The sequence below is a fragment of the Lolium rigidum genome, chromosome 2, assembly GCF_022539505.1.
Source record: "Lolium rigidum isolate FL_2022 chromosome 2, APGP_CSIRO_Lrig_0.1, whole genome shotgun sequence".
Taxonomy (NCBI): domain Eukaryota; kingdom Viridiplantae; phylum Streptophyta; class Magnoliopsida; order Poales; family Poaceae; genus Lolium; species Lolium rigidum.
Window position 1 is genome coordinate 29,321,318 of NC_061509.1, and position 11,064 is coordinate 29,332,381.

An 11,064-nucleotide genomic window follows, 5' to 3' on the forward strand; every position below is an offset into this window, starting at 1 on the left:
ACCAGCGTACTTCATGGATAATTTTTTCCCATTCTCATCAAGCACGAGGAAGGAGCGAGAGCACAAATAACATGTGGAAATGCTATAGCCAGCACACGAGACACAATAACAATGTTCCTAGAACAATACGAGGTTATACAAGACAAGTGCTTATCTGCCCTGGACAAGAAGAAGCTCGTATCATCACTCAAAACAGCAAAAGCAGTAACAAGACACCCGTTTGAGAAGCAAGCTCTTGAACAATTCACAAATGACATATTCGAGAAGTTCCAGATCGAGATAACAAACAACACAGCATTCAAGGTAGATGGATCTCTTGAACCTGGTCGCCACCTCCGGCTGAAAAGAATAGTGAAATCCTACGACCACATGGAATTCAAAAGGGAGTGTTTCGACGTCACATTTGACGATGAAAAAAGAAACTTCATGTGTTCCTGCAAGAAGATGCAGAGGGATGGTATACATTGCTGCCATGTGATAAAAGCGATGGTTCACATGGAGATCGGTGATTTGCCGGAGAGTTTTGTGATTCAAAGATGGAGAAAAGACATAGACACGGAACTCGCAACATTAGGAAATGTCGCGAGATGCTACTTGCGGAGATGAAACACTAAAGTTTGCCGGTGTGATGAGCCATATGGCAGAACTTTGCAACAAAGCATGCCCAATTGACAAAGCATATAATGTCATGATTCAGTGTATGCGAGATATGGAAACAAAAGTGCTGGCAGCAATCAGAGAAGATGAAGGAGCCAAAAAACTACACGATGAAGAAACAGCTAGCAACGAAACATTACGTGACCCACCAATGTCCGACAGAAGAGGAACAAAAAGAGGAGACGAGAATGATGCCGGGTTCAGAAAAAAAACAGAAAACTAGACAAATAACATGCGGCCACTGCAAAGTATCAGGACACAACAAAACAGGATGTGAAACACTGAAAGCAGAAATAGCAGCACAGGCAGCACAGGCAGCAGCACAAGCAGCAGCAGCAGCACAGGAAGCAGCATCACAGCAAAGGTATACAAGCAATACAGCACAGGATCAATCAACAGATAGACACACAAATGATGATAATAACACAACAGAAAGAACAAGAATTCCAGGAAACACGCACGGTATGTACTACCACAACGGAAGAATAAGGTGTAACATGGAATATCTAGTATTTGGAACACAAGACATATTAAAACGGTAAGTGTGCCCATGAAATTACTTTTGTCGGTTATGAAAACCTACTGATGTAAATATTAAGCTTTTTCCAAAAAGCTAAACATAAATTTGAAATATATTTATTTTGCGAGAGGTCGAAGATGAGCAAAGGATATCAAAGGAGAACAATAAAAATAGAAATCACACAAGGAGGAGGCCACAGGAATATTTTAGAATATATGATAGAAACAATGGAATGAATATGTAATGTTCTTATGTACTTCATTTCCTTATTTTGTACAATCAAGTTCACTTCATTGACTTCACTTGGACGAAAAAAGGATAACCATTGTAAAACAGTTCTTACTTTCGAATTCTTCAATCTGTTCGCGTACGAAACTTGCCAAATAATCGGGAGAATCATAAGTGAGCATCATTCCAGCGAAGTACTGTCGAAAACTTTCAATGTCAGTCTGAAAAACACGAAACAACACAATGGTTAATTATCTTCAACAAGAATACACAAAAATTCAGAACGCACATGCTCCGAACGGAAAAGTACACAAGATGTACAAGTACTAAACAGAACCATTGACATGTAGTATTATACGAGTGAACAGGTACTAAAAAACCGCCTTACATTCTATTGAATAAAAGTATAAAACTATGTACACAACACATTACCTACCTTGAATACATGTGGGTAAAAATTAGCCTTGAACATCCAAATAAACCTCATTGCATAGATACCACAGTCACGCCTCGCGCTTCTCCTAATGGACAAAAAAGAAAAAAACAACTAAATCCAAACACAGTAAATAAAATAAAATCATAATTCACATTATGAAAAGACGATTACTCTGAACAAGAAGGGGTGCCGCAAACTTTTATCTTGAACGATGAGATGTTTAATCCCTCAACACCATGAAGATGACTGTAAAGTTTCTTGAATGATTTGCACTGAAAACAATAAAAAATAAAAGTTATTGCTGTCATGTGTAAATAATTATTTAATTAGTTAGATTACAACGAAAACCATACAATTCTTTCAGTAGAAGCCATCTGAGCTTCAGTCAACTCCAGTGAGCTAGACACTCTAAATTTCCTGAAATGGATGTCGACAAAGATAACCCACCAATGGGTGTAATCGCAACAAGTAATGTAGACCTGTTTGAAAATAAACAATCCCACGAGAAATAAGAAAGCATCCAAGATACTTGTAATAGAAAAAACATAAGCGTCAAACAAAACAAGACAAAACATACCTCTTCCCTATTCAAATTATAGTACTTCAGATCATGTTCAGCAAAACTTGCAGCCGGATGAATAGGGTCCGCCTCATCCACATCAAGGATATGCTGAAAAAAGCAACAAGAAAATGATTAAAAAACTAAATGCTAAAATATCTAGTTAAAAAAAAAATCTAAAACATATACACATGACGTACCGCCAAAGAACTTGGAATATATAAGAAATCAAGACCATCATCAACGCACTTAAGAAAAACATCCATAACAGAAGGATCCATAAACCCACCACCCTTCATTGCAAGGTAGAAACTATGCCAGCTGACAGACTTTCCACCAACTTCAAGTATTTTCTCACTACTGCAATTGTTAAAAACAACAAGAATAACCATCAGTCTATAAAAAAAATAGATGAAAAATAAATGGAAAATTGAATTCCAACGGTTACCCTTCAATGTAATTCCTAGGAGCCTGAAGTACATCAGCAAACAAAATTCTATGCAAAGCAGATACAGGAATATCCTCTTCCTCAGTTAGCTCCAAACGCTCAAGACAATCATCAGAATCGGTGTCTGGATAGGCATCATACTTCTGGGCCATAGAACTACCTCCAACAACATTTTCAGTTTCAGGCTCCTTTCCCTTGCAAGTACATGGCTGCCTTTTCAACTCAATTGACAAAAGAGAAACCATATCACGCATCTGGTCAACAAGACCATGTCCCATTCTTATCATTGAGGAAGTGAAGAAAGTCTTCCACATTTCTTTAAGCTTACAACGTAACTGTAAACAAAAAAAAACACAATTAAGAATGCAGTTTACAATAACACAGTAATTAAAAATCAAAAAACATAACAAAAAGCTCACATCATTATGCATTTCACCAGGAAACATATCTGAAATGTGACGATCAACTGCTTCACGAAGATGGTCGGGAATATCCGCACGAGAGTGAAAACCTGGCTCTGACATCTTTTCCAACCTGTTAACACAAATTACACAATTATATGGGTATGCAACTAAAACACCATTAGGTGCACAAGTACCAGAGAAATAAGAGAACAACTAAAGAACAAATTGCCACACGAGTACCAAAGACAAAATCGAACAAGTACCCGCCACAAACGGCTGGACACACACACAGGTACAAAACTATAGCACAAAGAAGTACCAAACCACCTTCTTAACAAGCAACTGGAGAACTGTAAAAATAGTTCAGGTACGATGTGTGCATCTTATAACTTTTGAAACTAGAGAAAACAGGACGACGAAAAAGAGTCAAGAGAAACCACAGACCACCTACGTGTCGCAATTGCATATCTTCACTAAACTTCAAAACGATTCGCATCGCACGAACATCGACAACCAAACAAACCAAGAAAACCAACATAATTTACAGACCGAAAACTCTAGAAAAAAGAAAACACTAGCACCTTTGGTACCGCTAACTCTACAACAAATAGACCAAAGGAAACTAGACAACTAGATAAAAACTAGCACAACGAAAACTATAGAAAACAGACCAATATGAATTTACCAGTACACAATTACAATACAAGTAGGTGCACAAGTACAAGTACAAGAGATATAGGAGCACAAGTACAAGAGATATAGGAGCACAAGTACAAGAGATATAGGAGCACAAGTACAAGAGATATAGGAGCACAAGTACAAGAGATATAGGTGCACAAGTACAATAGATATAGGAGCACAAGTACAAGAGATATAGGTGCACAAGTACAAGAGATATAGGTGCACAAGTACAAGAGATATAGGTGCACAAGTACAAGAGATATAGGAGCACAAGTACAAGAGATATAGGTGCACAAGTACAAGAGATATAGGTGCACAAGTACGATAGACTGAGCTACACAGGTACAGAACAAATTATCACACGAGTACCAAGGACAAACAATAACAAGTACCAGAGACAAAGGAAAGCAAGTCCCGGCAGAAAAGGCTGGACACACAAGTACTAGATAATAACACACAGAAGTACAAAACCATCTTATGAACAAGCACTTGCACAACCCTAAAACTAGTTCAGGTACGATGTGGGATACATATAAACCCTAAAACAAAATACACAGATAGAAACCACAAGAACAAGCAGCATCGTCGCATTTGCATGTCAACACGAGACGGGAAACTCAGCGGCTCCTCCAAGGCGGGTAAATCGTCAAGAAAAAAGACAAACAAACCGTAAATAATAACATGCATGTCATCACGAGATGTGTAACGGAGCGGCCACTCCGGCGCCGCATAATCAACGGCAATGTTCCTCAGAAGGTGTGTAACCAAGAGGCGGCGAAAGAAATCGACGAAAAAAGTACCGACTTTACTCAGAGAAAACGCATCTGCATCCGCCTTCCGCATTTTTCCAATTGAAAGTGCTACCTCCCTCCCATTAATTCCCCAGAAAACTCACAGCCCGGAAATACAAAGGGAAAAACTGATTCGATCTAATCGAATCAAAGGGAAAAACCAAGATCTTAGAAACCCTAAGCAGGCAGAAAAACACGACGGCGCTTACCACTGGAGCAGGAAAAACGTCCGCCGACGATGAGTTGCGAGAGGTTCCCGACAGCAACGGAGGAGAAGGGAAAATAGCTGCGCCGCCGACGAGACGACCACCCGAAACAGCGAGCCACGAAGATAGGCGACGAAAGAAGAAGACTAAGGGAAAAACGGAGATAAAGGCAAACGCGAATCGGGTACCCGTAAACCCGTTAACTGGGAAGCGCGCCCGTTACGAGAAATGGACGGTTCGCAAACTAACCAGAAAGCAACACGTGTCGCGCGCGGAGGCAGTCCACCGGCAAATTGCGCGCCCCACGTTCACCCACGTGTCGAGCGCGGAGCAAGTCCATTCCCTTCCCAGAGGTCGGCCTTTTTCTAGAGTTTTCCGCAACAGATCGGTTCCGACTCTTGATGCGATTATTTACTAATTTTGTTTAGCTATGCTCGATGCGATTTTTCCAGAAAGCTAGCTTTGCAACTGGAAGATTTGGCCCATATTCTATTCTGCCCACTCCATTAACAAGGCAGGCCTTGCGCGTCAAACAATATCAGTTTGTCTTCCCTGTTTCCACCTTCGATCAGGTCAATTTTTTATCACTAAACAAGAATCGTTCGGCAATATTATCTAGCTACAATATATGTTCAGTTCCTTTCAAGACTAGCTAGTGTAAAATTAAACTATCATGTGTTCCAGATGACATCGTTCTGTGTTCACACTAGGCCACTTGACTCGCAACGATGCCACCGAAATTTCTTCTCATGAAATACCCTCCGATCCAATGTAACATGATGCAAGGGAACAGGAGAAAAGAGCTCTTCCCCTGGATCAGAACCCATAACCTGCACAGAATATTAAACCAAGTGTGAGCAAAGTCCTAAATTAAGAAATAGCAGATGACAGTGGCGCATATACAGTCTCTGTATGATGTATGTATACCTGAACCAGCCATTGGGTTCGCAGCAGGTGCCTGCTCAGCCTCCTTGATGTCGACGACGACGGCATCCGAGGTGATGAAAGTCTTGGCCACGGATGCAGCATGCTCCAGGCAGCACCTCACCACCTGTTTTGTACATGAATAAGGTTAATGTACCGGCGTAATGCAGATAAACTAGGGTGAGCCGAATATTTGGTTGCGGTCAAGGAGGGTGGGAACCCCCGCAAGACAAGGTCTTGTTAAACAGGTCATTCCTCAAGTCTATACTGCAAGACAAGGTCTTGTCAAACCGGTCATTCCTCAAGTCTATGGGTGATCATGCTTAATGCTTCGGTATGATTTACATGTAAGGCTGACAGCGTACAGGAAAACACTCAATCTACTCATTCCCAAGCACAACACAAGGGTTTTCGTTATAACACAACATGCTTAGAAGAGAGAATTAGCTTGACGAGAAAATAAGGAAAGCATTTTCAGTTCAAGAAAAAAATCAAGAAAGCATTTGTTGCACAAACACATACCTTGGTAGGATCAATAATACCAGCAGCCATCAAATCCTCGTACTTCCCTGTGGCAGCGTTGTAACCAAATCTGAAGTTGTCATTTGCAAGGACCTGAAGGCAGGAAAGTTCTAAATTAGTTGCATGCAAGTTGCTCCATAATGAATTTATACTTGAGAATTAATTCAAGTCCGAACCTTTTCAGTCACCACGCTGCCATTAACACCAGCATTTTTGGCAATTAATTTTAGTGGATAACTCAAGGACTTCCTAACAATCTCAGCGCCAACCTTGAAAAGACGAAGACATAGTTAGTTCATTTAGATAAAAGAAAACAGAACCTTGAGCCAAAATTAGTTTTCTTCTGACATTGCAACTCAGGGAAAGAGGATCTCGTTAAATTTTCTATACCTTCTGTTCATCATTCTCAAGGGATTCTTTAATGGCGTCAACTTTTGATGCAAGCCTTAAAAGGGTACAGCCACCACCAACCACAATACCTTCCTCGACAGCAGCCTGTACACAAAGTAAGAAGTTAACTAACAAGCAATTACAAGGAGTTTTCTGTAATAGTAGAATCAACACTATGCTACAGTGCATCAGAAGCCTCACTGAATGAGAGCACACACGTGCACGAATCCCCGGAAAACAATTGGATATGAGTCAGAAGAAAGCATTACCTTCGTCGCATTCAACGCGTCTTCAACCCTCAGTTTCTTTTCCTTGAGCTCAGTTTCAGTCTGTGCTCCGACCTACAAACCAAGATGTATCATTTTATAGCTGTTATATTTTTCTAATACAGACAGTAGATCAAGAGGTATCTCAGATTGGAACATAACACTACCTGGATGACGGCAACACCGCCAGATAATTTGGCTACCCTTTCGTTTAGCTTTTCTTTTTCATATTCCTGTTCAGAAGCCTGAAAATATAGTATGTTTTGTAACAAAAATTGTTAGTCAAAGTATTTTCATGCACACTTAAATTACATGCACCATGCTCCACAAGCTAAATGAAACTCTCTATACGGAAAAGCAGAGCAACAAAAAAAGACTGGACAAAAGGAGAAGAGCCATGAAGAAAACAATAACAAAGATTATTCGACAAATAAGACACGGAAACGTAGAATACTAGTTTAAACTATACAGACCTCAATCTGGTTCTTGATTTGTGCGACTCTTTTGGTTACTTCCTCCTGTGTAGTACCATCTCCAACTATTGTTGTTGAATCTTTGGTAATTACAACCTTGGCAGCAGTTCCTAGGACTTCTGTGTCTGCTTTGTCAAGGGACAGTCCAATTTCTTCTCTGATGACAGTGCCTGAATGAAGAATGACCTTTTTGAGTGAACGGATACCACGATGAGACATGTCGAATAGAGCACCAAAGATCAAACTCACCTCCTGTCAGAGTAGCAATATCATCCAGGTATTGACTCTTGCGCTCGCCAAAACCAGGGGCTTTTATTGCAGCGATCTTCAACGCACCCCTAAGCCTATTGACCACAAGGGTTGCAAGAGCTTCCTGCTCAATATCCTCTGCGATTATTAGAATTGGATATCCACTCTTAATAGCATCCTCCAGAATAGTGATGAGGTCTCTAGCGTTGTTAATTTTCTTGTCCACAAGAAGCAGCTGGATCATAGAATAGATATCAGTTTAAGAGCATGGAACACATGAAGATGGTGATTAAAGAAATTTAAGTAGAAAAGCTGGCAAGACAGAGTGCAACAGACCTTGCAGTTCTCATACTCTACTGACATTTTTTCACTGTCAGTTACAAAGTAGGGAGAAATATAGCCACGGTCAAATTGCATCCCTTCGACGACATAGAGGTTGTTTTCAGCACTCTTTCCCTCTTCAAGTGTGACCACCCCCTGCCGCCCAACCTTGTTCATAGCCTCGGCTATCATGTTGCCAATTTCATAGTTATTTCCAGCACTTACAGCAGCAACATCAGCAAGTTCACTATCTTCAACCTGCAGTATTGAATGCAAGTCAATAAATTGGAATTCCGAATAGACAGTACTGCAGCCACATCGTTTATAAATAGCATAGGAGCCAAAGTCACCAGAACAGATGCATATTATGATTGCATCACAAAATTAGACGAGTACTTATTATCGTAAAATGTCAGGGAAAATATAGTTCCTTTTCAGGACCAATATAATTCCAGCAACGAATAAGATTAACCGGATCTTACCTCCTTGGACATCTTTCGGAGCTCACCAACTAATGCTTTGGCTGTTTTCTCAATGCCACGAGCGATCTGTACTGGATTAGCACCAGCAGCTACAATCTGGGCAGAGAAAAAACAACAACATTATTTTGAGACCTAAATAAAAAAATCGCGCTGTAGGTAGCACAGGTAACAAGGTTAATATTGTGTACCTTGACACCCTCAGCAATCATCCCTTGAGCAAGGATCACAGAAGTGGTTGTCCCGTCACCAGCCAGATCATTAGTCTTAGCAGCAGCTTGCCTAACCAGTTTAGCTCCAATGTTTTCAACAGGGTCTTCGAGTTCAACCTGACCCACAGCCAATTAATTGTGAGGAAAATCCAGAGCCACAGTTTAACTTACATCAGGGTTGCACTGTCAGCAGAGATGATAAATAGAATTCGACGTACCTCCTTTGCCACAGTAACACCGTCATTGACAATCCTAGGCGACCCATACTTGCTCTCGAGGACAACGTTCCGCCCTTTAGGACCAAGGGTAACTCCAACCAGATCAGCAAGCTTGTTGACTCCATTCTGACAGAGCAATACCAGGACAGAAATTAGCATTCCAAACTGAAACAACAGAAGCACATATATGATCTTTAACTAGTTTTGGCATTAGATTGTACAACTCACTTGCAACTTCCTGATGGCTGACCCATCCTTGTTGAAGTAGAGCTCCTTGGCTGCGTTCACCCTGACATTGCACTTCCGCCTGCTTCTGGTTTTCTGGGGAAACGAAACAGACGGGGGCGAGACAAGGGAGAGCTGCTTCCTGGTCGCGAATCCGGTGGGAGCGGCGGCATTGAGGCCGCAGGTAGAGGTGGCCCCGAATGGTGAAGCCATGATTTATATCACCGTCTGAGCATATGAAACAGTCCATATCAGCATCGATTCTACCGACGTGGAAACAGAAAGACAACGCAGTCCTCTGAGGCTATAGTGCTATACTACTGTCTATCACCCTCCAAGCAACTCAAGCAGCTTGTATAAGCATCAGTTTATTAAACATGGAAACAGAGGTGCCCTGTTTGCTGTAACAGGCAGAGTAATAAATCAATCTGTTCGCCGTAGCAAGCGACAGTTGCTCGACATGAGTGTAGGCTCGGCAGAAAACTAAGCCCTGGTGTCCTCGGCAACGCAAACCTAGCAGTGCGTGTCCCCTAATTGCGCAGCTAAAACCGATGAGGAATTCAGTCCCGTGAGCACGCACGCACGCCATTCGCCGGCGGACGAACCAAGGAGTAGTGCCAGCAGCGGGATCGGGGCTGGAGCGAGTAAGGGAGGTCCTAGCAACAGCCGATTCGTGGTTCCTACGAGAAAACCCGATTGATCCGCACACGACCCGCCGCTGTATACTCCGCCCGATGAAGAAGGTTAAAGATTGCAGAGGGATGGGGGATCGATACCTGAGGGAGGAAGAAGAAGAGGACGGTCGTCCGGCCGGGTCGCTGCTCCGCCCGATCTCGCCGGCGGCTAGGGTTTAGCGGTGGTTTTTGCTCTGATTTTCCGTTTGATTGATTGATCCAAGGAGCCCTCTGTCTCTGTCGCTGGGCTTTAAATATTAACAGCGGAGGAACCAAGGGAGGAAGGAGTAGGTTGGTGGAATGCTGCTATGACAGGTGGGGCCCTCCGGACAGGAAGCATCTGGACCCTTTTTTCTTTTTTTCTCCTCACTTTGCTTTGCTCTGCTCTGCTCTGCTTTGCAGAGTTTACACGCGAAGAATCAAGGGCAAGGGCACGAGATTAGCCATGGAAGCTTTGTAGGTTGCCGCATACTGTGTTGGTCATGCCCTAATGCATTGGCAGTGAAGTTTTCTCTGCCCATTTTTCGGATGTCGTTGCATTTGGTTGTTTTTATTCAGAAACAATTTTGCAAACAGAGAGTTGAATTCGCATGTTGATGCCATGTCGGTGTAGACAGATTTCAGGTTCAGTGGTATAGAGTAGGTTTTGTGGGGTTAAGTGCACTTTTGGTCCTTAAGTCTTGTGAAAATCTAAATTTGGTCCCTCACCTATGTTTTAGTCTAAATTTGTTATCAAACTCTTAATTAAATTCAATTTTGGTCCCTAACAACGGTTTATTGATGGTTGAACGGTTTTTGACTCTCTTTTTTTCTGCCATCATGGACATTTTTTCGATAAAGGGAATATATTAATATCAAAAAGATATCAATTACACCCAGCTTCTGCAACAACGCACCACCCTAATGGCACTATGGATGCACACAGCCAAAAAAAAGGAAAAGAAAACTAAGAAACAAAAGCCCAGCTACAGTATCTCGGACCTAACAACAGCAATACATCCACCGCCAAGACAACACCTGAAATACAGACTCTCCAAAAACGACGCCTCCGAGAAGGGAACAGTGCTCTAACACCATCGTCGCCCGATCAACGATCTTAGGTTTTCACCCTGAAGATAGTCCCCGCTCTCAAAACAATGCCTCCAACAAGGTCATTGCCAGACACAACCAGTTAAGGCCAG

General features: G+C 42.0%; 1 protein-coding gene across 2 annotated transcripts; it reads right to left on the reverse strand.

Moving 5' to 3' along the window:
* Nucleotides 1–5,391: 5,391 nt before the first annotated feature.
* On the reverse strand, nt 5,392–9,436 carry LOC124691499 (ruBisCO large subunit-binding protein subunit beta, chloroplastic-like). 2 transcript variants are annotated; one of them, XR_006998984.1, is made up of 15 exons: nt 9,213–9,436; nt 8,985–9,110; nt 8,746–8,883; nt 8,558–8,653; nt 8,091–8,333; nt 7,755–7,989; nt 7,506–7,675; nt 7,200–7,277; nt 7,036–7,107; nt 6,767–6,871; nt 6,553–6,645; nt 6,377–6,469; nt 5,858–5,981; nt 5,651–5,760; nt 5,392–5,619 (listed from the first exon to the last, which is right to left on the reverse strand). XR_006998984.1 is itself a non-coding variant. In XM_047224776.1 (14 exons), exons 1-14 carry the CDS (start codon nt 9,420–9,422, stop codon nt 5,747–5,749), a joined length of 1,797 nt encoding a protein of 598 aa, XP_047080732.1. In that variant the 5' UTR covers nt 9,423–9,436; the 3' UTR covers nt 5,392–5,746. The 2 variants fall into 2 exon arrangements, 1 of the variants encoding a protein (XP_047080732.1); XM_047224776.1 differs by having other exon boundaries at nt 5,392–5,760.
* Between the last annotated feature and the right edge of the window lie 1,628 nt (nt 9,437–11,064).